The sequence below is a fragment of the Cygnus olor genome, chromosome 9 (genome assembly GCF_009769625.2).
Source record: "Cygnus olor isolate bCygOlo1 chromosome 9, bCygOlo1.pri.v2, whole genome shotgun sequence".
Classification (NCBI taxonomy): Eukaryota; Metazoa; Chordata; class Aves; order Anseriformes; family Anatidae; genus Cygnus; species Cygnus olor.
The window spans coordinates 11,921,342-11,945,229 of record NC_049177.1 but is presented as its reverse complement, the minus strand read 5'-3'; the positions used below and the strand labels follow the sequence as shown (position 1 = coordinate 11,945,229).

The window sequence follows — 23,888 nt, the reverse complement described above, 5'->3', positions numbered from 1 at the left end:
GCGGCCGAGCTCGGTGTCCCGGGGCGGCCCGGGGCGGGCACGGGGGGGCGGCGGCGGCGGCGGCGGCGGCGGCGGCTCGGCGCGGCAGGGCCCGGCATGGCGCCGAGCCGCGCTTCGCGGCGGCACCACCACCACCGCCACCACCGCCACCACCACCGTCGGCCCTAGGGGCGGCGGGGGCCCTGAGGGAGGGCCCGGGCGGCTGAGGGTCGGTGCCCGCGGGGCCTGTGAGGGGAGCCCCGGGCTCGAGCCGCCGTGAGGGGAGCGGCGCCGTGAGGAGAGGAGAGCACGGCAGCGCCGTCCCGCCGGCATGGCGCACCTCAGGGAGTTCGCCAGCCAGGTAAGCGCGGCCGCGTGTGCCGGGGCCCGGCAGCGCCCCGGGGGTCAGGGCTGCGCCGTCTCCTGGGTATGGCCGCGCTCGGCTCGCCGCTGCCGCCCGCCGCCTGCGGGGCCTGTGCCGGGCCGGCGCTGGGTGCCCGGCGCTGAGGGCGAGGTGCTGGTGGCCCCCTGTGAGGCCCGCCTCTGGGGGGGGGGGGGGGGCGAGGGAATCCTCGGCTCCCCGGGGCTGCCGCGGGGCGCCGGCAGCGGGAGCAGGAGGGCTGAGGCGGCGGGCGGTGCGGGCACCCCGCGCGGAGAGGGACGTGGGGAGAGCAGGGCCCGGAACCCCGGTACGGGAGGGGTTCGGTGCCGAGCCGAGAGGTGCCGCCCCCGGAGGGTGCCCGCAGATGCCGCTGTGATGGCGCCTCGCCGAGGGGATGCGGAGGGGTGGCGGGGTGGCGGCCTGGCTCGGGGCTGGGAGCTGAGCCGCGCGAGTGGCCTTGGCTCGAGTCTTCTTTCCTCCGAACTTGGTTGCGAGGTGTGCTGGGCGTCTGGCAGGTGTCAGCGCCGAACGCGGGTCTCTTTAAAGCGTGGTTTGGGAGAACTGCGGGCGGTTTTCGTTGCTGCTCCTAGGTGTGGTACTACAGCGCTGAAAGCTCCAGTAGTCTGAGGTGATGCTTTCTCCAGACCTCTTGTGATTTAAAACTGATTCGCAATGCGGTCGGGTTTGCGTGCTGTCTTTCACATAAACCGTGTCCCCAAAGCGCTTATGGAATTAAATGCAAATATAGCGTCTGAGTGAGTCACGGTGCAGGGAGAGGACTGAAGGGACACGGGAAGGATACTGTCTGGCTGAGAACTGAGCTCCATAGCTGCGCAGGGGGTTGCTCCAAAGGTTTTTGTACGCAGTACTCAGCAACGGAGCTTATCAGAGTTCCAGGGGTCTAATCTCTGACTTGTGAATGTCAGGCACTCCCAGATCTTGTCATGCCGTGACTCTCTGATCCTGGGAGAGGAAAGCAGTCTGTTGTCCATCCCTTGGGTCTCTTCAGGAATCCTTGGTGGGATCTCATAAGCTGTTTAATCGAGGCTCGCTGGCAGAGCGGTAGGAATTGGCCTGAAGTTCCCTTAACCACATTTTAAGGGGTAGTGGGGGGGTCCTGTGAAAATCGCGAGGCTATAGGACTTGGATTGGGATGTCCGGGGCTCGAGGCGTGTTGGATTCCCTGTTCTGTTGCCCATGTGCTGAGTTACCTTAGGCACGTTCTGAAGCTGCTTTACCTCTGTCCCTCTGCTCTCCTGCCTGGGCTTATCAGGCGCTCTTTCTTTTCGCGGTTGCCCTTTGCTGTGTACATACAGCACAGCGGGCCCCTGGTCTTTGTTGGGAGCTCTGTCTGCTGGGTGATGTATTTGTATTACAGTGTTTAAAGCTTTGGGGCCAGCTGCGTTTCCAGTTTTGTTGTTCCTTTATGTGACCTTGAAAAAGCCTCTCATGTTCTCTGGCCAATGCTTTCCAACCCTGAGGCAAAAGAATGCTATCTGTGAAGCAAGCCGGGAGTCCCAGACAAATTAGTATATTAGTGGTTCAAAGTGTTGAACAGGAATTCCCCTCTTGCTTGCTTACACTCCAGAAGTTCAGAACTGTCTCAGGTTCAGCAGTTGAAAAGAGGTGTGCCCTCATTTCATATTGGGAAGCTTAAAATGTTTCCAGATCCAAACTTGATTTCCCCAAAGAGATTGCAGTGCCTGCTGCAGACGTCTCTGATACGTAGCGTGCAACGAGTAGAGATGTTGGGTGGGAAGCAGGGAAGGAGAGGAGGCAACGAAGGAAAGAAGGTCAGAAGCTGAGGTTTGTTAAAACCAACTTCACCCTTCGTCTGTGTGTGGCCAAGGAAAACGATGTTTGCTTGTTTGGCTGGTTGGGAGGTACTGCTGTCAGAAGTAGCGTTAAATGCTGCCATGGTTCCGCATAAATCTCTGGAGGCTGCCAAACTCCCGGTGGGCTCCAGTTCTTAAAGTATAGTAGCTCAGAAAGGGACTCGACAGCACCTTCTCTATTCCAGACTTCTCCCATGTAGAACAGTGGTTCTGGGCCTGAGCTGCCCCAGACCAAGGAGCTCTGGCTTCCAGCAGGGTGCAGGCGTCTCTCCGTGTGCTACGCTGCGGGTGCAGGGCTGGCTGGCTCGTGATGCCGAACACAGCTCTTCCAAGAGTCCCAGCCGGACGTAGCCTGGAGAGAAGACCCTGTGGGGGTTCCAACAGTATTTGCTTCTATCCCCAACACGCGGCTCATCATTCCCGGTTGTAGCTGTGAAATGAGGGCAGGTGTTTGTCCTTCTCTAGCCTCCTCTCAGAGCTCGGGGATGTCCTGCCGCTGACTGCCCGTCTCTGCAGCTGGAGGTGGCAGAGCTGCCAAACCCATCCTTTACCCGTGCAGCAGCTGGTGTTGCTGCCGGACTTGTCTCACAACACGCCACGATCCCCAGTTCCTGCTGGTTGCAGTGAGTCGCTCTGCTTTAAAACGTGGCATCGTCAGTCACGATGGCAAACGCCCCCGTACCTGCCGTGGCAGGGCATCCTTCCTGCGCTGCGAGATTAGATCCTGGAGGGCGCAAGCAGAGCGCGTTACCTGCAGGTTGTCCTCGTCCCTCTCCTGCTTGTGCTTTCCTCTTCCTGCGTGTACGACCAAGATACCCTGTGTGTGCTCAAAGCTCCTCCGTGCCTGTCTCCGAGCCATCTCTAGCGTCTGACTGCTCTCAACGGGGAGAAACAGCGTGAGACCTTTGGCTCCAGATCTGCTCTGTAACTGGCGTGCAGGCAGGCAAAAAGGTGCGGTGAGGTGATGGTTCCTCAAGCGCCGCGTGCATCGCGGCAGGACGAGGAGCCGCAGTCAGTCAGCTCTCCTGGCTGCGGCCTGGAGCTCTGCTTCGCAGCCCTGCTGGGCTCTGTGGGCGCTGATGGAAATGGAAAGGACCCAAGCTGGTGACCAGTTGGGAAGCTGACAGATGCTAAGGAGCTTCTTCGGGTCACCCGTGACTGCTTATTGCAGGTGAGAAGTGTTTCATCTGGCTCCTGTTACTTTCTACTAATGATCGTTTTTTCGGGTGCCTTTGTAGCTTTTCAGCTCCAAAGCACAGATTCGCAGCCAGGGCAGAAACGTGGCGGCTCAAACAGGAGCTTCAATGGACGGGAGCTTCTGAGCAGGTGTCCTGTAGACAAGTGTAATTTCATCTGGCTCAGTTTGTCGTGGGAAGTCAGGATTGCCTCTACCTCTTGCTACCTGGCCGTGTCTTCCGTGGCATCCGTGATGGTAGTTCATAAGGTATTCCGCTGGGCAGACGGCAGTCTGCTGGAGTCGAGGATCGGCCTGTTTTTCTATTTCGCACCCCACCGCCTCCTTTTTTCCTTTCTCCCTGTTTAGAGAAAGTGAAGAAATTCATTAACGGACTCTGGTCTGCAGCAGGAGTCCAGGGTACTGTAGCGGTGGCCGGAGCGACTCTTTCCATCAGGTCGCGTTCTTGCCGTGTCACCTAAGGTCTTTGAAGTGTTTCCAGGTCAGTTTTGGAGTGCCAGGCACTGACAGGGTAAATGCAGTACCTACAAGTGACCCTGTTGCCCCCTCGTGTGATGGGCTGTGTCTCTTCCGCCCGTCAGTCCCTTGGGCAGAGTTTTCTTGTGCTCGTCAGGTAGGTCTGTCTCCTTCGCCACCTCTGCCACCTCCTCGTTCCTCAGAAGACGTGATAAACCTGCATCTAAGTGAGGAAGCTTGTTCAGGAGGTTGCCCGTGATTACAGAGCCTGCAACGCAAAGTGCTGGCTGTCCCAGGAGCCGGCTGCAGCAGCCAGTGCTCTTCTGCTTGATTTCCCGCTCCCGAAGAGTTTCAGTCCTCGTTCTGGGACGTGCCGTGTGAGGCTGAGAAGGGGAGCAGTAGCTTATACCTCATCGTTTCTTTTTTTCATAGAGAAATGATCGAGGGAGGAGGAGAGGAAGGTGTCCTTGCAGGATTCCTGGGGCTCCTGCGGAGCCGGGTGCTGCTAGGAGATGATCCTCTTTCTCTCCCTGATGTGTGGAGAGGCTGATGTGGTGAGTGGCGTTTCCGCAGCGCTGCGGGAGGCTGCCGGGTAACGTCTGGGCCACCCTGCTGCCCCTTCCTGTGAAGTCGGTGGAGAGGCGGAAACTGCTGCTGGCTTTTTGGGAGCCTGGATTAGCCAGACTGTTCTCTCCTGCGCCGCAGCCGTCGTTCTTGTGTTGTCTTCTGGCATTTCTCAAGCTCGGACCCTTTCCCCGTCCCCTCTGCAGTCCCCGTTACTCATCTCCAGCTCCTTCCATCTCTGCGCATCCCCTCTGGTCTGTCTGCGGCGCGCTCGTTCGACGCGCAGCCTGTTTGGGTGTTGCCGTGGATGCGGAGGGGTATTTGGTTATCCTCCTGCGCCTTGGACTGGAGCGCCCATGGCAATCCCGCTGAGCGAGCTGCCTGCGAAGCTGACCCCGTACAGCGACGCGCCGGGTTAGGAAGGCAAACCGCCTGCCGGGACCGCCTGGCTTAATCATTAAGCGGCCCCCAGGGCTGCTCGGTGGTGCCCTGCTGCTGGAACCTGGCGGTGGGCGCAGAAATGCGGCTGCCCTGCTCTCAGATAAAATCTCTGCTCAGCCCAAGGCCCTCGCAAGGGAGCGGTCCCTCCGGGTGACGTGCGCGAGGTGAGACAGAGAAGTGCTGGGTGCGGAAAACTTGCTCCAGCAGCTTGCCTGCTTCCTGCCAGTCGGGCCATATCTTCCATGGTTTTTTTTCTTTAAAAAACCTTTTTTTAAGGTAGAAAACCTACTCACAAAGCAGAGCAGGACCTCCTGGTCTGCAGCTGGACAGAATGAAACCGAATCGGAAAATATCCTTCCCTCTCTTGTCCGTGTTCATCCTATGAAGGAGTTAAACTTTGAAGCCCAGCTGCTTTTTCGGAGGCAGTACTTCTCTGAGGAGGCCGTTGGTAGCCTCCCAGTGGATGTGCTTATCTCAGAGGGAAATGCTCCTTGCTCTTGCATCTGGGGGTGCCAGTGAGAGCAGAGGCTGTTCAGAAAAGCAGGGCTGCAGGTGGGGTGTCCGTTCAGCTCCCCCATCTCCTCTGGGGTGGCCGCGTGCCTGGGCTCCGTGCTGCTGGCCTTCCCGAGACGTCAGGCTCCGTCTGCAGACGTCTGAGGAGAGGCTGGGTGCTGCCTGACAGCAGGGCAGACGGCTGATGGGAATTGGTGTTCGTGTTCCCAGCACACATTACCTTCCGCGTGAGTAGGGCGAAAGTCTTTCAAATCATTCCAACCTGTGAGTGCAGGAAGGCAAACTGGAGAAACATCCTCCTGAACCTCCGCCGGCCGCTCGTTTGTGTCCATTTTCTCACCTCAGCCGCTACACGAAGGCTGGCTCTGGTACACCTTGCCTGCCTTTTAGTCAAACACGGATGAGCGCTTGCTCGCGGAGCTGCTTTGGCACCAGTTTGGTGCCTGTGATTGAGCTGCAGACCAAACCAGCCCTGTCCCAGAAGGGCCGATGCCGTCTGCAGGGGTGCTTGCTGACCTTCTCCTTCCTGGCCTCTCTCCTCTTCCTCCCCCGACGGTCTGCAGGGGCAGAAAGCCCGTGGAAAAGCCTGCTTTGGTTCTCATCTCGGGTGTGGTCAGCAAGTAACTTCGGCACGTGGAGACCATTTAGGGTACGGGGGTGAACTAAGTCAGGTGAATTACGTGGCGTGGGCAGGGAGATGCGATGACAAGGGGGCTGCGTGGGCGTTCACGGTGCTCTCCCCTTCTCGCTGACTTCTCCCTTCTCTCCCTCCTGGTCTAGCACTCCAGGGTGGATCCCGAGGAGCTGTTCACCAAGCTGGAGCGGATCGGCAAAGGGTCGTTTGGTGAAGTGTACAAAGGGATCGACAACCGCACCAAGGAGGTGGTTGCTATCAAGATCATTGATCTGGAGGAGGCGGAGGATGAAATTGAGGACATTCAGCAGGAGATCACGGTGCTCAGCCAGTGCGATAGTCCCTACATCACCCGGTACTACGGCTCCTACTTGAAGGTAGGACAAAGCCGTGGCGATTCTTTTGCCAGCAGTTTGGGAGCGGGTGCTGCAGCTGGTGGTGGGCAGGTGCCCAGGCCGTGGGCGTCAGCGTGGCTCTGCCCGCTGCGTTTATGTAGTTTTAATGCGAGGCTGGGCTTTAAGGCACTTGCAGGGCACGTGGAAATGAGGTTCCTCAAGTGGTCCCAAGAGCACTGCAGGGAAGAGCGACCTTTGTGCTGAAAAGCTGGGTCCATCCCTGGTTTGACCATTCTGGAAAGGAAATTTGTGGAACGCTTTTTGGAAATACCATGGTTTTAAGGTTGTACCACTGAGGGCTTTGTATTTCTAGAAGGATCCAGGCTGGCTCTGGAAAGAAGAAGAGCTTGAAACTGTGCATCATGATCTTGTGATCGTGTGATACTTCTTCCCAACCCCCTGCCCTCCCAGACAACACAGCACCAGTTACTTTTGGGTACATAGCGCATGGAAATCCTTGCCAGGAAGGGGAGCGTGCTGTTCTCAGGGGAACGCCCATTTCGCCGCTTTCCAGTGGGAGCTCAGAGCACTCCCTCCAGTAGCGCACAGGTTCCTCAGTATGAAATACTGCTGCCCAAAACCCGAACTGCCCTCTGGGCAGTGCTGCCCATGTTTCCACTGCCCCAAAAAGGCTGCCAGAGCACTGGATATTGTGGATGGCTCAAAACCACTAAGCCAGTTGGACCTCCACTGCAAACTAGCCTGCAGGCAGGTACAGGGCAGCACTTACAAATTAACCCGTCAAGGACCGCAGCCCTCTTGCAGCGGTCCTGGCCTTGCAGGGAGTTGTGTGTTGAGGGGCTGCAGAAGTGATGAGATGAGCAGGATCTGAGTCCTCGAAGGAGCGGTGAAGCGATAGTAAGGTATTGCTCCCACGGAAAACAGGTTCGGGAATCCCTAATGGAAGCTTGTAGTGATGATCAAAGTGGCCTCTGCGTGGCAGCTGCTGGAGGTGTGTATAACACTGAGCCTGTAAACACAGCTCTTGACCTCTTTGTACCTTGATAATTCCTTACATACTTCTCAAGGGCGATAATGCGCTTTCTCAGCCTTCTGCCAAAACCACCAAGAAAGCTGTGATTTCGTGGACCTGCTGCTTATCTCCTACTGGGATCTGGTGAGCCTCGGTCTGGAAATCTCTCCTCTGGGGAGGAAAAGAGCGTCTTGCTGACTGTACCCTTCGAGCTGGCAATCCCTTTAATGAGATCAAAGGCTGCAAAGCTCCCCTGTCACTGGCAAGATGTGCTTGATCTTTAGGGTGATGTTGAATGGCTCCGGCCTGACAATATGCATATCTCTGGGGGCTGTATAGTCTGGTGTCTGTAGTGGCACAAAGCTTCTTCAGATAGAGCTGAGGACCAAGAGAAAGAAATGGCGAGGGCGGGAGCAGGTCCACTGCTGTCTCTGAGAGCTGTGGTGTGCAGCATCTCTTGGACTATGTATGGGGGCTGTTCACGCGTCTCGCTGCCTCGGGTGTTGTACTTGTCTGCCTGCGCTCATTACTGTCTTTGCTCTTGGCTTGTGCTCTTGCTTGCAGGGCACTAAGCTGTGGATAATTATGGAGTACCTGGGAGGAGGTTCAGCCCTGGATTTGGTAAGTATGTGGTAAGCTGTGGATCCCAAAAAATGTTTGCTGGAGCCTTGGTTTGTGAAACGCCCTCAAGCCACGTGCTCACTTGCCACATGACATCTTTTTGACGGCCCTGTGCCTGCAGGGTAGGCAATGCAGGGCAGGGGAAATGCTTGTACTTTGACAGCTGAGCTCCATGCAGTTCTCCAGGGTGCTCTGCTGCTTTACAGTGGAAAAAGCCAGTGAAATAAAATTTGACAGCAGCAAGTTGGTTTTGAGCAACATACGTTTATAGCTCACCCAACCAAAGTTATGTGCCTGGAAAGAGCTTCGGGGATTGTTTAGTGCTTGCATGGCATCAAGGTCAGAAGGGATCTGGTCTACAATCAGGATTTCCTGGTGTTAAACAATACAAATGTCTAGCAAGCTGCCCCAGATTTTATGGGAGTGCAAATGCAGAGTAAATACATGAAAAAAGTTCTGTGCTGTATTCTTTCACAGGATTTTGCTTTTCTCCTTGGGACTAGAAAGCCTGTTTTTCCAGAGCAGTAACTAAGGTCATACAGTGAAAACTGCTGAGCCTGCACTGATTTGGAGGTAGGGTGCAGTTAGGGGGACCTGTAATCAACAGGAGGCAGAACTAGTTTAGAGGAGAACTCATTAAAAGGAGGAAAGCTTTGGTACAGTACCCTATTGCCCCACAGCCAGAGGGGAAGAGTTCTCCCTGGTCTGTTGCGATGGCTGAAATTCAGCCCTTGCATGCTAGCAAAGAGGTATGATCTGGAGAAACTGTGAAGATGTTCTGTTCACCATTGTATTTCCAAGTCAGAGCGAGACACAAGCGTCCTGCTGTTGTCTGGGAAGCCTTTAACAGACTGACAGAAAGTCCTCCAAGGATTTCCATTTAGTGTTGGCAGCACAAAGTCCAACGTTCTGCTTGTAGTGTGGGCGCCAGGCTGTACAGTAGGTGCTTCCCACTGAATATGACCTGCTTGGCAAAAGATTTCCCGGTAACAAATGGAGATGCTTTTGAATCCAAGGCATTGCTCACCCCTAAATCATCTTCCTGCCCTTTTTCAGCTAAAACCAGGGCCCTTGGAGGAGACTTACATAGCTACTATCCTGAGGGAAATCCTAAAGGGCTTGGATTATCTACACTCTGAGAGGAAGATCCACAGGGACATCAAAGGTAAGAGGAATATCCTTTACAAGAAAGAGAGCTGCGATCTCCACTAAGACAGATCCCGAAGTGTTATACAGAACTAATTGGAGAGGTTTCAAAGACTGTCTCCTAGTACTGCTTTCCCTATTGGGTTGCTTGCTTCTGAATCTGGTGTTTGTCACTTTATTGCAACTCATGTTTTTTGTCTTTAAGGTGTAGAGTAGCAGTAAGGATCTGTAGCTCTTTGGCATTTGCAGTTTGGGCAGGCAGGGGGACTTAAGCAAAGGAATCAGTGAATGGTGTGCTCAAATATCAGCTGGCTCCCAGTTACGTCTTTACTGCTGGATTCCACGGCACGTGTTTGCTGGTCATCATGTAGTGAACTGTCCTTACACAGGGTCCAAAGCCCTAGAAAATCAGGGTAGCCTGTGTCGTCTTACCCCGTTACTGATTTTCCTAGGCACTGGCTCTGTGCAGCGCACCTGCGGAGCAGTCTCGCGCTGAGCACAGGGCACCAAAGGAAAGCAGGAGGACAGTGCTGTGTAGGTGGTGGCCAGAGCTGGATGCTCAGTGCTCCGACCCTCTGCAGGAGGGCATGTGAACAAACAGCAAAGAAACCTCCTGCCATCTCAACCAGGAGATGGGTAGGGAAGATTTCATTGCGTGTGTGAGACCGAGAGTTTGTAGTGCTGCGAGCTGTGCAGTCCTACAGCCCACCTCCTCCCCAGGAACCTGAGCAGTGCGGCTCTCCTCCACCGAGTGAGGGGGAAGCAGTACAAGGCCGGGATGAGTGAGCTGCTTTGAAGGATCTGCAGTTTAACTTGTGCTGAATGTTGCTCTGAAAAAAAACATCAAAACCATTTGAGGTATCTCGGGCCAAATTGCCTCTCGTTGGCAGGAATCGTATCTAGTGATTGTGTGGCCCTTCATATCTACTCCTTGCTACTGCCCCAGAAATATTCCCCTTCTGATCCAACCAAATCTACAGATTTGTTCCATGTTACCCAGCAAAGGTCAGAACATGGGAATGGATCTGGTACTGGAAATCCAAACTGAGGGTTTTCATGGGGCAGATGGGGATGTTACGGGAGGTCCCTTCTCAGTACTCAGTTCTGTGTGGGTTGCAGATCATTCAGAAACCATTGGACTTAATGCTTATTTGTGTGAACAGCTGCCAACGTGCTGCTTTCGGAACAAGGAGATGTGAAACTGGCTGACTTCGGGGTGGCCGGGCAGCTGACAGATACGCAAATCAAGAGGAACACCTTTGTTGGGACTCCATTCTGGATGGCACCAGAGGTCATCAAACAGTCTGCTTATGACTTCAAGGTGAGCTGGGAGCAAGAGAACAATTGCTGCTTGGTACTGCTCTGTGTCGTGCTAGGGTTAATACAGGGACTGGAAGTGCTGCTTGTAGCAAGAACAATGCTTTCCTACTATGGTTCAGGGTCTGTTGGAGAAATTTGTCTGTTAAACGTGAAGCATCCTGTCTGATTTTGTGTTATGAGCCCTTCAGCTGTGTCAAAGCTGCATGCTTCCATGTTGTAGAATTGCTCCTTGCTCTTTTCTGCAGTCACTGTTCTTGCTCCTCTCTCAGGCAGACATCTGGTCCCTTGGAATTACAGCCATTGAACTAGCAAAGGGAGAGCCTCCAAATTCTGACCTGCATCCTATGAGGGTTCTCTTCCTGATCCCCAAAAATAACCCTCCAACACTCGAGGGTCACCACAGCAAGCCCTTCAAGGAGTTTGTGGAAGCCTGCCTCAATAAAGATCCTAGATTTGTGAGTATTGCTGTCCACCTCAGAACCTGGGTAGAGTATTTTAGAGGCAATGCATCCTCTCTACTGGAGAAAAAGAAGTGCTGAGCTTGCAGAGTGGACAGGGGAGCCTGGCAAGTACTTGCATGTGTAGTGTACAGACACTGTTAGATGCAGATTGTTTTTCTAATTTGTTCCAGAGGCCAACAGCTAAAGAGTTGCTAAAGCACAAATTCATCACACGCTACACGAAGAAAACCTCGTTCCTCATGGAGCTGATTGATCGGTTCAAGCGCTGGAAGTCAGAGGGCCATGGAGAAGATTCAAGTTCTGGTGATTCTGACATGTACGTGTATATTCCCTGCAGAGGGTTGTCCCCGCTATACCGGGCGTGCCAGGGGCAGCCTACTGCAAGCAGCTTGGGTCCTTTTCCCAACCTGGGGTGGAGATGATATGTAGCTCGGGGAGGCCTGTGAGCTGCCGCTTATGGGAGTAGGTGACTGCTGCCTGAAGGAACAGGCTTTTACCTCCTCTTCAGGGGGACCCGGTAGTCTGTACTCCTCTTACTTCTGCAGTCCCTTTGAGTATAAGAAACCAAAAGTATTAAGAAGAAACATCTGTGTGTAACTAGTAAAACAAGGCTCTTGTTGCCTGTATTTTATGCACCTTCAGTTAAAAATAGTAGCCTTTCAAAGAGTTATAGGCTTTCTAACTGTGGCAACAGGTTGTGTATGTGGTTTTGTGTGTTCATGTAGGTGAATTCATAAGGTGGTTGTAGTGATTTGGAAATACATATTACTTGGCACAGGTCTGTGATGCTGTATATGGGCAGTAGAGACTGACGTGGTTTCTCTTTAGGATTTTCTCTGGGGTAGGGAAATGCTTGAAGCCCTGTGGTGATATAATGATCACGTGAGGGAGAGCTTGTGCCTGTGGGAATGCATGGGTAAAACATACAGTGTATGGAGCTGAGGCTTTGTCTTGACCTTCCCCTTTCTGTTTGCAGTGATGGAGACACAGAGGATGGAGACCAGGGTCCAATCTGGACATTCCCACCAACTATTCGTCCCAACTCCTTGAGCAAGCTGCACAAAGGAATGGCTCTGCATGGTTCCCAGAAGGTCTGTTTGCCGTCTGTTCCTCCAGAAGTGGGCTGAACTAAAACAAGCTCCGAGGGTCTTGGGGAAACTGCCAGTGACTCACGGTCTAAAACTTCCTGTTGCCTGCTATCAAGGGCTAGTGCTCCAGAGCTCCGTCTTCCACATTCTTGGGGTAATGCAAGCTGTAGTTTTCCTGAGACCCGATGAAGGGGCTGCTGTTGAGGTGCTGAGAAATTATCAAAGGCTTAGTGGTTTGTGTGCCCTGGAAACCGTTGCCTGTGCTTGAAACTTCTTTTCGTGTTGCTTTCTAGCCTACGGAGCCCATCAAGAGGCAGCCACGGTCACAGTGTCTCTCCACGCTTGTTCACCCAGTCTTTGGGGAGGTGAGTAGGAGACTTTGCTGTCTGTGGTGGCTGGAGATGAAGAGATACCTGCCGTGGATGTGTAAACGTGAAGGGTTTGGAGAAAGGAGGTGGGGTGAGGTAGCTAGTTCCTTAACCCCACTATCATACAATCACAGAACGGTTTGGGTTGGAAGGGGCCTTTAAAGATCGCTTAATTCCAGAGCATTCTGGATGTTTTTCACTGGATTAGGGTGCTCAAGGCCCTATCCATCCTGACCTTGATCACTTCCAGGGCTGGGGCATCCACAGCTTCTCTGGGCAGCCTGTGCCAGTGCCTCACCGCCGTGAAGCATTTCTGTCTCTGTTCAGAGGTCTGTGCATTATGTTGGGAAAGTCAGTGTGTTCCTGGAGTATCTTTTCCAATGGACTTGTGGTTGTGGAAGCACAGTGTTGTGTTGTCTTCCGGTGCGAGTAAGGTACAGGTGTACCTGGTTTTTAATCTGCATTTTAGGCTTGCTAGTGCCTGGGAAGCTCTGGGCTCTGCTGTTCTGGCCTCTGTGGCTGAGCGCAGCTCCTGTGAGGGCAGGCAGATAGTTGAGCTTGCTGTCAGGGTGTGATCCCAGCTCTCACGCCATCCGCAGTTCCACCCTGCTACATGCAGCTGCCTGCAGCAGAGGCACTGAGGGGAATGTGATCAGAGCATGAGCTGGCTTTGCTAATTTCTAGGCCGTCTTCTTGATTTATAGATGTCCGCTATTGCTAGCGTGCCAAGACCAAGGTGGTACCTGCTGTATGGTGTCTGGAAGGTGGACAAAGAAAAGGGTTTGGGAAGTCCACCCTGTTCCCTTTCCTTGCTTTGTGGATGTGGAGTTGAATTAAAAGCTACGATTATTGACGGGATAGTTTCAGTAATTGTCTTTCCAAGTGGCTGATGTTTTAAGGGAGCAAAAGAGGAAGATGATCATCGGGGGTGGCTACAGGCTGCAGCTGCTGTTCCCAGCAGCACAGTAGGAAATGAGGTTCTGCTCAGAAAGAAAGAACTTAAACACCGTGTGTCAGGGTCCTCTGCCTCTTTTCTTGAGGTGCTGGTGACAGAAACCCTTTCTCTCATCATAATGACTTGCTCTTTTCTGTATCCTGATGCTGTTCCGGGGTGGCCCAGCACAGGGCTGAGCTTTTTTCAAGGATGGTCTCTGGACTTGAACTTTCTTCTCAGGTCTAGTGCTGTGTGGAAAGAGGGTTTTGCAGGGCAAAAAAGCAGAGGCTGTTCTGAAAAGCAGGCATTTGGTGCTCTTGGGACAGCACTGCATAGGAAACTGAGAATGTTGCTCACTGGCCTCTTCTGTAGTCCACTGGGCTTGACTTTCAGAGGCAGAAAGCCTAGGTGTCGTAGGCCTAGACCTGTGTGGTGTAAAAATGGGTACTCCTGGTTTCTGATGCAGGCAGTTTGTTCATACAGCACAGTCACTGACTGCTTCTCAGTCCTTTCTGTTTAGGAGCCTTTTGCGGGGGGGTACTTGGAGCTACGAGCTCTTCAAACCAGTGAGAGCATCTTTGTGCTTCTCCTCACCAACCTTGCTGTGCCGGTTCCCTGTGGGAGGTGACTTCTGGGCCTTTCATTTCCGCTGCTTTGACTCCCTTGTCCCAGGCTCGCTGCCCCTTCCCTCCTTGGATTAGACTTCCTGCCGGCTCTGCCCATCCTGCTCAGCGAGGTCAGGTACGGAGGAGGTTCTGAGCAGTCCTGAAACAACCTGGCTTCTGTGTGCAGGAGCAGGGGCTTGGAAGAAAACTTTCCTCCAAGCCTCATAGGAAATCTGCTTCACTGCCGGTTGTGCACGTTGTTCCTTTCAGTATTGGCTTCCTCCCAACAGCAGGTTTCTTCTCCCTTGTGTTAGTGCCTCTTAGATCTGCTGAGTTTTGAACACGTCTGTCCATAACAGGGCTGGAGCTGGGCTTTGGGAATCGAGGTCTTAGTGAGATGCTGCTCATAGTCTTTTATATGGCTTCCCTGTGTCTGTATTATTGGATGTTTATGCTGAAAGTGACCCACAGTGGGTCATTAACACAGAAGCGGGCAGTTGCAAATCTGGAAGCCTGTCTGCTCCTTCTGGGGAAGAGAGGACAGGCGCTGGGTGAAGCGTTTGGGCTTGAGGGCCAAGCAGTGAATAGCAGCCGACCCAAATGGCTTTGTGTGGCGCAGCTCTCAGCCCCCTGCTAACCTTCAGAGAGCTCTTCTGCAGTGCAGAGCACAAGGTGGCACAGACTGCACACCTAGCTAGAGGTCAGCAGCCTTGCCTGTCACCCTGGGGGTGACCCTCACAGGGTGACGATGAGCTGAGCTCACCTGTGGGACAGGCCCCGGGTCTCCTTTTGACCCTGAGGCAGGCAGCCTTTGATCAGGTGGACATCAAAGCAAATCCTTGGCTTTAGCAAGGATACTGTTAGCTAAGAAACGTGTCCTTGATGTGCAGCTGAGTTGCCCTCCGTGCCCCCTGCCACTTCTGAATGAGCAGGGGAGTGTGCAGGTTGCTCGCGCAGCTGAGGCTGTGTCCCTGAGCAGTTACCCCGCCGGCGAGACAGCAGCTCCTGGCTGGCAGCCGTTTGTTTCTGCTGGGCACTTGGGCACAGGGCTGGCTCCAGCTGGGGGTTAGCATTCATGTTTTCTCCTGGGACCAGAAAGCAGGACAAGGTGAGCTCTAACAACGAGAAAGGCTGATCCTCAAAGTGCAGGCAAAGAATTGCGACGCTTATGGAAAGCTCCTTAATCGGCACAGCCTAATTGAACCGGACAGTGGTTAGCTGGCAGAGACTTCTCGTTCAGCAAAAGGTTTTGATTTTTGTTCAGGTCTCTGCATAATGGGGCACGCTGGGAAGGGGCATGAGTTGCTAAAGTGGAGAAGGTGGGGACATGCAGAAAATAGGACTGCGGGTTTTCCAATGACACACTCCTTCAGGCTCAACATCAAGATTTCTGTAATGATGGAGGTTTAGCTATTTCAAATTGTAACGATGAAGATTTAGCGACTTCAGATTAACAACAGGAATCATGTGCAAGCAGATTTGTTACTGCTGAGACCCCCTGAGAGCGTGCTAAAAATGATAAATGCAAACAGGCTTTTCACTTAGGTCATACACTGCACACAGAGGTCTTGGTGTGTGGGCTTTGTTCCTCAGTTCCCTTGGGAAAGCTCTCTCGTGGTGAGGAGTAATCCTGGCCTTAGGGTATTTTCTGCCCTTCCTTTCTGGAAGCCTTTGACGTGAGTCTGGGTGCTAAGCTGTCCTTAGCAGCAGAGGTGACTGTACTGGTTCAGATATGGCTGGAGTTGTTTGTTGTGTTGCTACTCATGTGGTTTTGGGGCTGTTGATCCATTGCTAATATTGTTTAGGTTGTTTAGCAGTACATCAGAGCCTGCTTTATAAGGACTTCAATTGCTATTAGTACCTGGAGGAAAGCCTGAACTCAAGAAGATGGAAGCCTGATGTCTGGATTGCAAAAAGACTTTTTTTTTTTTTTTCCCCCTGAGGAATGTGGGTGTCCTGCTGCACCCTCATGGAATCATCCTAAAGGGGAAAGGGACTTAATGTCTGCACTGCCTGACAAGCTAACGCGCTGTTCCTGGGTTTTGCAGCTTAAAGATAAGCACAAGCAGACTGGAGGCAATGTGGGAGCTATGGAGGAGCTGGAGAACGCCTTTAGCTTGGCTGAGGAGTCCTGCCCAGGCATCTCTGACAAACTGATAGCACACATGGTGGAGCGGGTACAAAGGTGAGTGTCCTTGAGAGTGCAAGCTGAGTGGAGCTGGAGTGAACTGCACCATGGTCATACCCTGTAACTATGTTCAAGTTTGCTACGAAGCAGTTAAGGCATCTCAGATGTGAATACTGATGACAGTTGACCCAATAGCCCGAGTCACTTCTTCTAAGTGCTTTTCATTTAATGGAAGCAGTTCTTCCTGCCTCAAGTCCTTTCTCACATTGAACAAGTTTCTGTGGTGTAGGTGAAAGTAGCAGAGCACAGAAAGATGCTGCTGCTGCTCACCTTCATCCTTCGTGTGACATCGTGGTGGTCCTGTTACCCACGTGGTGAGGACAATGCAAAATGTCATCAGGATCACTTCTGGAATAGGGAACACCTGATTCATTGTAGGGAATGTGCTTTATTGCACTGCTTGCAGTCAGTTGTTTTGCTTGCTCAGTTTCATGTATCAGGAATCTTTATTTCTATTGAAGGGAATTAGTTATTAAGCCAGTGAAGGAGTATAGTCCAGTAGAATTAAGCTCTGTGCTGCTCAGTATGTGCTGTGCCAAATTTGCCCCCACTACTGGCACCACATTCAGTCACATCTGTGTAGTGCAGACAACAATGTCAGGTCCTGCTCCCAGCTTTATTTAGCATTAATGTGGCTTTTATCCCTTTCACAGCAGGCCATCAGAAAATTTCCCTCTTTCCTTACTAACCAAGAAACTTTACTTCTAGCTTACTAACCAGTGAGGGGCCAAACGTTAAGTATCTTGCTGTTTGTATGACCAAAGGAGCCACTCTGTGCTCTGGATGGTAATAGAAATACAACTCAATCTGCATATCTTTGAATTTGGGCTTTCTAAGCTTTTATTTCTGGTGGCTTTAAGCTGGCTTAGTTGCTGCCTTGTAGCTGAAGGGGCAATTGGAGGCTGTCAAGTGCAACAAAAAAAAAAGCGTTAGATACTAAGGACTGGAAATGCTGACCATCCTCGAGGCTTTCTGTTACTAAGTCATCAAAGCTTTCAAGCAAATCTGTGGGTCTGCTCATCCCTCAGAGCAGGAAAGAGAGCTCTCTTCACTGTTGAGAGCACAGAGGTCACAGAATGAATGTGTCCTGCTGATGCTTGCAAAGGTTTTGGCCCTTAGCTGAGCAGGGGATGCTCAGATGTGCCTGGGGTGACTGCAGCTGTTCAGTGTCACTGACTTGTAGCAGCCTAGCAAGGGCAGTGCAGGATGGGGCAGAGGCATTAGATTGGTGCTTTCTTGGAGGTTTGCAAAATCGCAGAGCCGCTTGTTTGTTTCTTGCTGTAAAACAGCAATGCTCCAAGTCTCTTGTTAGCCTCAACTTGAATCTTAAAGGCATGTGGAAAAAAAAAGCACCTTCTTGGCTGTTTTGTTAAATTGTTGCTTTCCTTTCAAGACTTACAGTTTTATCTAGGTAGAAAAAATTAGACTTGTCTCTCAGTCCCCAGAGAGGGTGGTTGGTGCAGTGTACATGAGCAGCCTTCAGGTGAGGGCTTTAAATGGGCAGCAGTGACCCGCTCCTCCTGTTCTGTTCTTCCTTGCAGGTTTTCACACAGTCGGAACCACCTGACCTCTGCCCGCTGACACAGACATTCCCTGCTGCTGTTTTAAGGGGGGGAAGGATTTTTTCCAGCTTCATAAGAACTACATCTCTAATCCAGACCACCATCTGCTGTTGGATATAACATTGTGTTACGGACTCCAGGACATTTCAGAGCCTTCATATTACACGTGTTTCCATGATAACCCAGGGTGGGGTTCGCAATGCAAGTACAATTTAGACCTTTTGCAGAGCCCATGATGGGTGGTCTAATTGTTTTTACAATGTAATCAATGCAGTTTTTAATTGTTTCCCTATGGATGTATCCATGTTGGCTTGGTTTGATTCACAGCTTGTTACTGATAAATGGCCACCTGCTGGAAGAAGGGGAGCTTGTCTTCCCTTTAGCTATGTTTCAAAGGCAAGTCCGATGGGTTTAGCCTCCAGCCCTTCCTATAGAAGTGTTTGTGAGCAGTAATGTGTGAATGCAGGTATGTTTGCAAGCTCTAGATGCACTACAGCCTCTGGGAAAGTTAGAACAGCTCTCCAGTTGTTCTGGAGGATTGTTTCAACTCCTTCATACACTAGTAAAGAGAAGCTTTTAAACTACAGCAGCAGACAGGAAAAAATGTGTAGGTTGCCGCTGCTCTTTCCTAGCTTGTTTCACAAGAGGATGGGTTTGTTGACTGCTGCTGTTTTGGCTTTGGGACGTCGTTTTGTATTAAGCCTTGGTTTGTCTAATTCAGGCAATAGCAGAACTCGCCTTGGGTCTCTAGTGGCTGGCCAAAGTGGTTACATTTGGTTTGGGAGCTGCTGGAGTTCTTTTCCCTGGTGCTTTCTGCAGCTGAAGTGATCAGATACTCGGCTTTTGGCAGTCCTCACCTTTAAGCTCAGTGAACACCTACTGCATGTGCTCAAATGTTGCAGAAGGATTAAAAAGGGAGTGGAGGGGAACAGGACAGCCAGAGACCAGTACTGCCAGGGCTTCAGTTCTTCGAGAGGCAGTACTACACGGTGTAGCAGTTCTTGAGGCAAGACGCCAATTGGAGGGCTAGCAGCAATGGTGTCTGTATGCTGTGGTTGGGAGTTTGCAAAAAAAAAAAACTCTAGGCCTCTCTCCTCTTCTTGTCACTTTACTGCTCTTCCTTCAGCCTGGGATGTAATCCTGCTGAAGCCAGGGCTCTGCTCCAGTGTGGTGGTGTTTGCTAGCAGAAAGTATCTGCGGCCCTATTGCCTGCTTAGAGGTATTCCGGTGGAGCCATCCCAATTAGCTTTGCTTTCTGTATAGTACTAGTTTATAAAACAAGTTTTTAATTCGGATTGATACCATCTATACTTTCAAGGTCTAGAAAAAGACTTAGGATAATAACTTCTGATAGCTGGTTGCTTAGCAATCTGCTCTCTAATTGTAAAGGTATTCCCATTAAGTCAGCAAGACCTTAGACATGCAGATCTTTCTGTCTGTGTTTGTGTGTGAATGATGTGGCTCACCCTAAAGCCACTGAGAACAAAAGCTGCAGCTGTTCAGCATTTTTTTAAAGACAGATAGGCCACATTGTTAGTAGTAAGGCTTGGTTTTTGGTACTTTGAGTCAGACCTGCAGATCGTAAGTGCTGGGCTAAAAGTAGCTCAAAAGGAGCATACATTCCCTCATCCCCATGTGCTGCATTCACTTTAGCTTATGCCTGTCCTTTGCTGTTCCTCTCTGATGGGTAAATACAGGCTTAGCAAACACTATGCTCTCATCTGGCAGAGAGAAGGTGCTGCTGTTTCATCTTGCCAGACAGCTGCTGCGGAGTGGTGTTTCTCTGTGAGGTGAGCAGTCTTGGAACCTGTATTTATGAAGAACAGAACAAACCCATTTTTTTTCCCTCCGGAGGAGGAGGAGAAGTTGTCAATGTACAGAAACAAAACTTAACTGAGGTGGAAGGCAGAGGCTGCAGCCTAGCAGAAAGGGCTCCTGCTGCTTTTAAAGTTGCTGTTCATGACGGTAGCAAATTGTGTCAGTAAGGTACCTTGTATTATTACTCACATGCACGGCAGTGTAATGAGTAATTTTTTTAAAGGAAACAATCCCCACAAACTTTGTCCAGTATTCAAAGCAACAATGGTTTTAGTTTTTAAAAACGTTGAAAGGGATCTGCCACTTTCAATAAAGTAATGAAATGAAGGAGGTTGGTGTAACTTTTTTCTTACTAGGTAAGAAGTATTCAAGCTGTGCTTTCTTTGTGTTGTGTGGTCTTCCCCTACATCGTCCAGCCTTGTGTACTACTCCCAGCAGTGACTTTTCTGCTATGCAGCAGTGAGCGGAGGATCAGTTGATGGTAGGTGTTCAGTCTCTGGATTAGCCATGCAAGTACCTATGAGTTATGTACTAACACCTTCAGGGTCTATCCTTCTGCTTTGTTCTTTGGTTCTTTTTCTAAATGTCAAAAGCTGTTTCCGTATCGTATGAGATGGAGAAACAAGTTGGGGTGAAAAGATTACTGGAGCATGCAAAAAATGCCTCCAAGCTGCTTGCTTAGGGTGAGGCTGGCTTGTTACCATTCATGCAGCATCTGGTAACGTGGGGTACACCTCACAGTTTAATTTTTAAAGTGTGGTGCTAGGGAGAGGGACTACTGGTTTATGGAGGTAATTTAAAAAAAAAAGTCTATCCAATTTTCAGAAGGGAAGCTGTCAGCGCAGGTACAAATACCAGGCTATTTCACCCCAGGCGGAAAAGGCTTTGTGCTCCCCCTCTCTCAGAAATGTGCATTTCTCCACCTTTCCTATCTTCCTCTATACATGGCAGTTAGCCATGTATAATGTCATACTATACATGCCAGAGCACGTGAACCCAACAATGCTGCCTTCTGGCAAGCACAGCTTGCTTTTGGGGACCCCAGGGCCTCTCTACTGAGCCTGCTGCTGCACAGCTGCTTCGGCTCCAACCCTAGCCTTGAGCTGCTCCCCCTCAGCCGGTGCCACTGAAACGTGGTAAAGGTGTGCACTTCTGTCCCAGGGGGTCAGTGCTGGCCCTCTGCTGCTGCTGGCTCACAGCTGGTGCTGGGGGAGCTCAGAACCGTAGTCCTGGCAGCCTAGTGAGGAACTCAACCCTGGTAACAGTGTTTTGACCCCTGGTGCTAGAAAGCTACAGTAAGTGAATGCCCCTAGTGGCTGTTCATAGCGAACCTGTTCCTGCAGAGGTTCCCTGCAGGAGACCAGCAAATGGTGCTAATTGCACAGGGATGTTCTCATTAAAGAGGAAAATGCTCCTGCTGAAAGACTTCAGGTGTTACCTTGACAGAGGCATAGTCAGCACCATCCAGGAAAACCACTGAAAGCAAGAACTCAATGAAAAGTGAAACGTCTTTGGTCGGGGCTGAGAAAAGCAACGCTTCTGTGGCGACGCTGTCCCCTCTCCCCCGAGCGTGGCCCTTGGCAGGGATAGCGAGCTCAGGAATAAGAGGCTGAGATAGTTTTATATCAAGATGCTATTTACTTTCAACAGTCATTCAGCGGGATTATAACATATCTAGACAATCCACATGTGTACACCTATGACAGTTATTTTTTTTAAAAAAAGACACTAATAAATTAAGTACATATAACTTACAGGGACAATGGCCATTGTGACAGTGGTAGTGAAGAGTGGATCTGCAGTCACCTGTCTTCCCTACAAGGCAAATGCCAAGTGAGCAGGCTGGAAAAATTCCTCTTAAGCCTCCTACCTGCAGTCTCAGAGACCACAACCCTAAACCAGCCTTGGAGAATGCACAGGTCGGCCTCTGTATGTCCCGTTTTCACAGGGATCTCAGCAATCCTCCATCCTCACAACAACCAACACTTTCTTTTTTCTTTCATTACACTACTTCCTTGTTCCTTTTTCTACTACACAAATACTAAAATAAAAGCTCATCAAAACCATGTCCAACAGCATTTTATGGCATTTACTTTACTTCAGTCCATCTGTAGAAGCAAACAAATATGACAGCTTTACAAAAACAGAAACTGCAACCATTTCAGCTTTAATACAGAGATTTAATAGAGTCCTCACACACTACTTCTCCATCTAGAATCCAGTGACTTTTACACCTTCATTAGAAATGGAAGATGGATCCCACCCCATATTTAAAGGTATGAGCAGGGATTTTCAAAAGTCTTTACATAACACAGAAGCATAAGCAACAGTGACGTTCAGAGAACCTTGTTCTCCTATATTGCTTAAATGCCTTGAAAATATCACCCACATAAGGGTGAAGAGTGTTTGCCATCCCATGCCTTAAGTAATGCCTACTACAGGATAAAAGAACTCTGGAGCTGTGATATGAGAATAGCAAGTGACCCTCTCAGCATGCACCATAGCAGAGTTCGGAGGAAAAACCACACACCCTACCTGTATCAACCCGCAATATACTGACATCTCAACAGCTTAGTTCATTCCTCCCCCTTCCCCCAGAAAATCATTGCCTTGGCAGCTTCCAAGTAGCAGAATTGTTCTATAAGAGCTGCTGTTTCTGTTCCCAATGAACTCTTTAAGCTATATGTGTATCTGTGGGGCCCCCGTTAGTCTAAGGCAAGTGCACCAGCAGGTTGACGTTAACAGCAGCAAGACTGGCTGTGCAGGCAGCTGCGAGCATCAGGGGAAGGGAACTGCTGGGAGCCAGCAAGCCTGACGCCAGCACCTGTGAGCTGATCACACCACTGACAGCTGCTGGTTTCCTCCCACATATGCCGATCATCCAGTCAAAACGTAAAAACAAGGTGTCCTTTGCCTTCAGGGCAGGCAAGGGTGTTAGGGTACAGGTACAACTGGAACAATATACCTTCCACAGTGTGTGCACACCAAAGCTCTGCAGTTGTTAGGTTCTCTCTAAGTGGGTTCAACTGGAGCAGACTTGACCCTTTCCCATACCCTTCGGAGTGGATGTGATCCCTGTCTGCAATTCCCTAGCTCCCCCGTTCCATACCAGGTGGAAATGAGCTTCCTGGTTCTTTGCTTTCTCAACTCCGAGACTCCTGTTTCCACCTGCCTCCTTTCCTGATGTTTATGGCAGAGATCCAGCTCTGCCCCCCTTCAGTCTGAGTGACTATCCTTCTTGTCCTTTGGAAGCAAGAGACTTGACCTTGCAGGAGAGCTGGTTGCCCTCTTGATCACCTCCATCCACCTGGCAAGAAAGGAATAAGAGGGCATTAGAAGTGCTTAGCCCCTCCCTCACCGACACAATCTCATGCTTTTGTTATGAGTAGGATTACTTTTACCAAACTCATGAAATATCTGTTTCCCACCATAGAGTTGTGGCAAATACACTGCAGAACTTGGCTGCCTGTTCAAGGAACAGCTCTACAATGCTTTGAGCTCCCAAGAGCTTTTATTAGAGCAAATCATGTTCTCTTATAACTGTACAGAAAGTGTTCATCTGAGGAGGACGAGCTACCAACAAGTTTCTTAGTGGTATGGATTGTTTCTTACAATCAGCTAGGTTACAGACTTGCTCATATGGAATAAAATGAAGCAACAATGAAGAAAACAAGACAAACAGCAACTGCGAATTACATTTTTTCCCCTTGAAATTACTCTCTGAAACCAGTGGATTAAAGAACACAACTGTGCTGTCTCAGGTAACTGATATGTACGCTGCTCACAAGTGTGTGATGCTCTTCCCAAGGAAGGGGAAAGTACATGGTGTTTTCTCTTTCTCACTAAAAGCACACTCAAACAAACAAGCAAAAACCCCAAGAAATACCCTGCAAGGCAAAAAGCAACACAAGGGTTTTAAACAGGTAACGTAATAGCAAAGTTTTGTATGTGATGGATTTTAAACACAATTTACTTTGGACTGTATGTGTAAGCCCCTGATAAACTTTATTACAGAGAAAGCAGTAAACTGAAAAAGCACCACAGCACTCACTGTTCTCAGCCTTGTGTTATAACTTCTGTTTCTTTGGAGACTGAGAGGAAGAAAAAAAAAAAAGGTATTCTTACCAGAATTTTTACTGAACTATAAATCTGACTCCCTAAACCCAGTGGGGCTGAGCATCTCACAGCCCTTCCATCTATGTTGCTCCCCAGCCCCAAGAAAGCTCCAGACTCTGGAGAGAAAGCAGAGCCCACAGCTCTAGGTGTAACCACCAGCCTTTCCCTGCAAGGATAGCGCTTCTGGTTACAGGTACGAAGAGGAAAGAAACTTCATTACTGAGAACGTGCTGGGTGCTCTGTAAGGTCCCTCAGACCAGGAAGTAGTCAGGAGTAAAGAGAGGGCTCTGCATT

General features: G+C 50.7%; 2 protein-coding genes across 7 annotated transcripts in view; one reads left to right on the top strand and one right to left on the bottom strand.

The window, feature by feature from the left end:
- The first annotated feature begins 20 nt into the window (after positions 1-20).
- Positions 21-19,805, top strand: STK25 (serine/threonine kinase 25). The gene is made up of 11 exons (XM_040567431.1): positions 21-340; positions 6,146-6,376; positions 7,932-7,988; positions 9,045-9,153; positions 10,298-10,455; positions 10,724-10,909; positions 11,086-11,231; positions 11,892-12,006; positions 12,297-12,368; positions 15,959-16,095; positions 17,640-19,805. Exons 1-11 carry the CDS (start codon positions 311-313, stop codon positions 17,677-17,679), a joined length of 1,281 nt encoding a protein of 426 aa, XP_040423365.1. The 5' UTR covers positions 21-310; the 3' UTR covers positions 17,680-19,805.
- A 1,837-nt stretch (positions 19,806-21,642) lies between these two features.
- Positions 21,643-23,888, bottom strand: part of FARP2 (FERM, ARH/RhoGEF and pleckstrin domain protein 2) — an 85,035-nt gene continuing 82,789 nt past the window's right edge. For all 6 annotated transcript variants that reach the window (XM_040567429.1, XM_040567425.1, XM_040567428.1 and 3 more), the window contains exon 27: positions 21,643-22,785. In XM_040567429.1, coding sequence (XP_040423363.1) covers positions 22,695-22,785 — 91 coding nt within the window. In that variant the 3' untranslated portion in view covers positions 21,643-22,694. The remainder of the gene's footprint in view (positions 22,786-23,888) is intronic.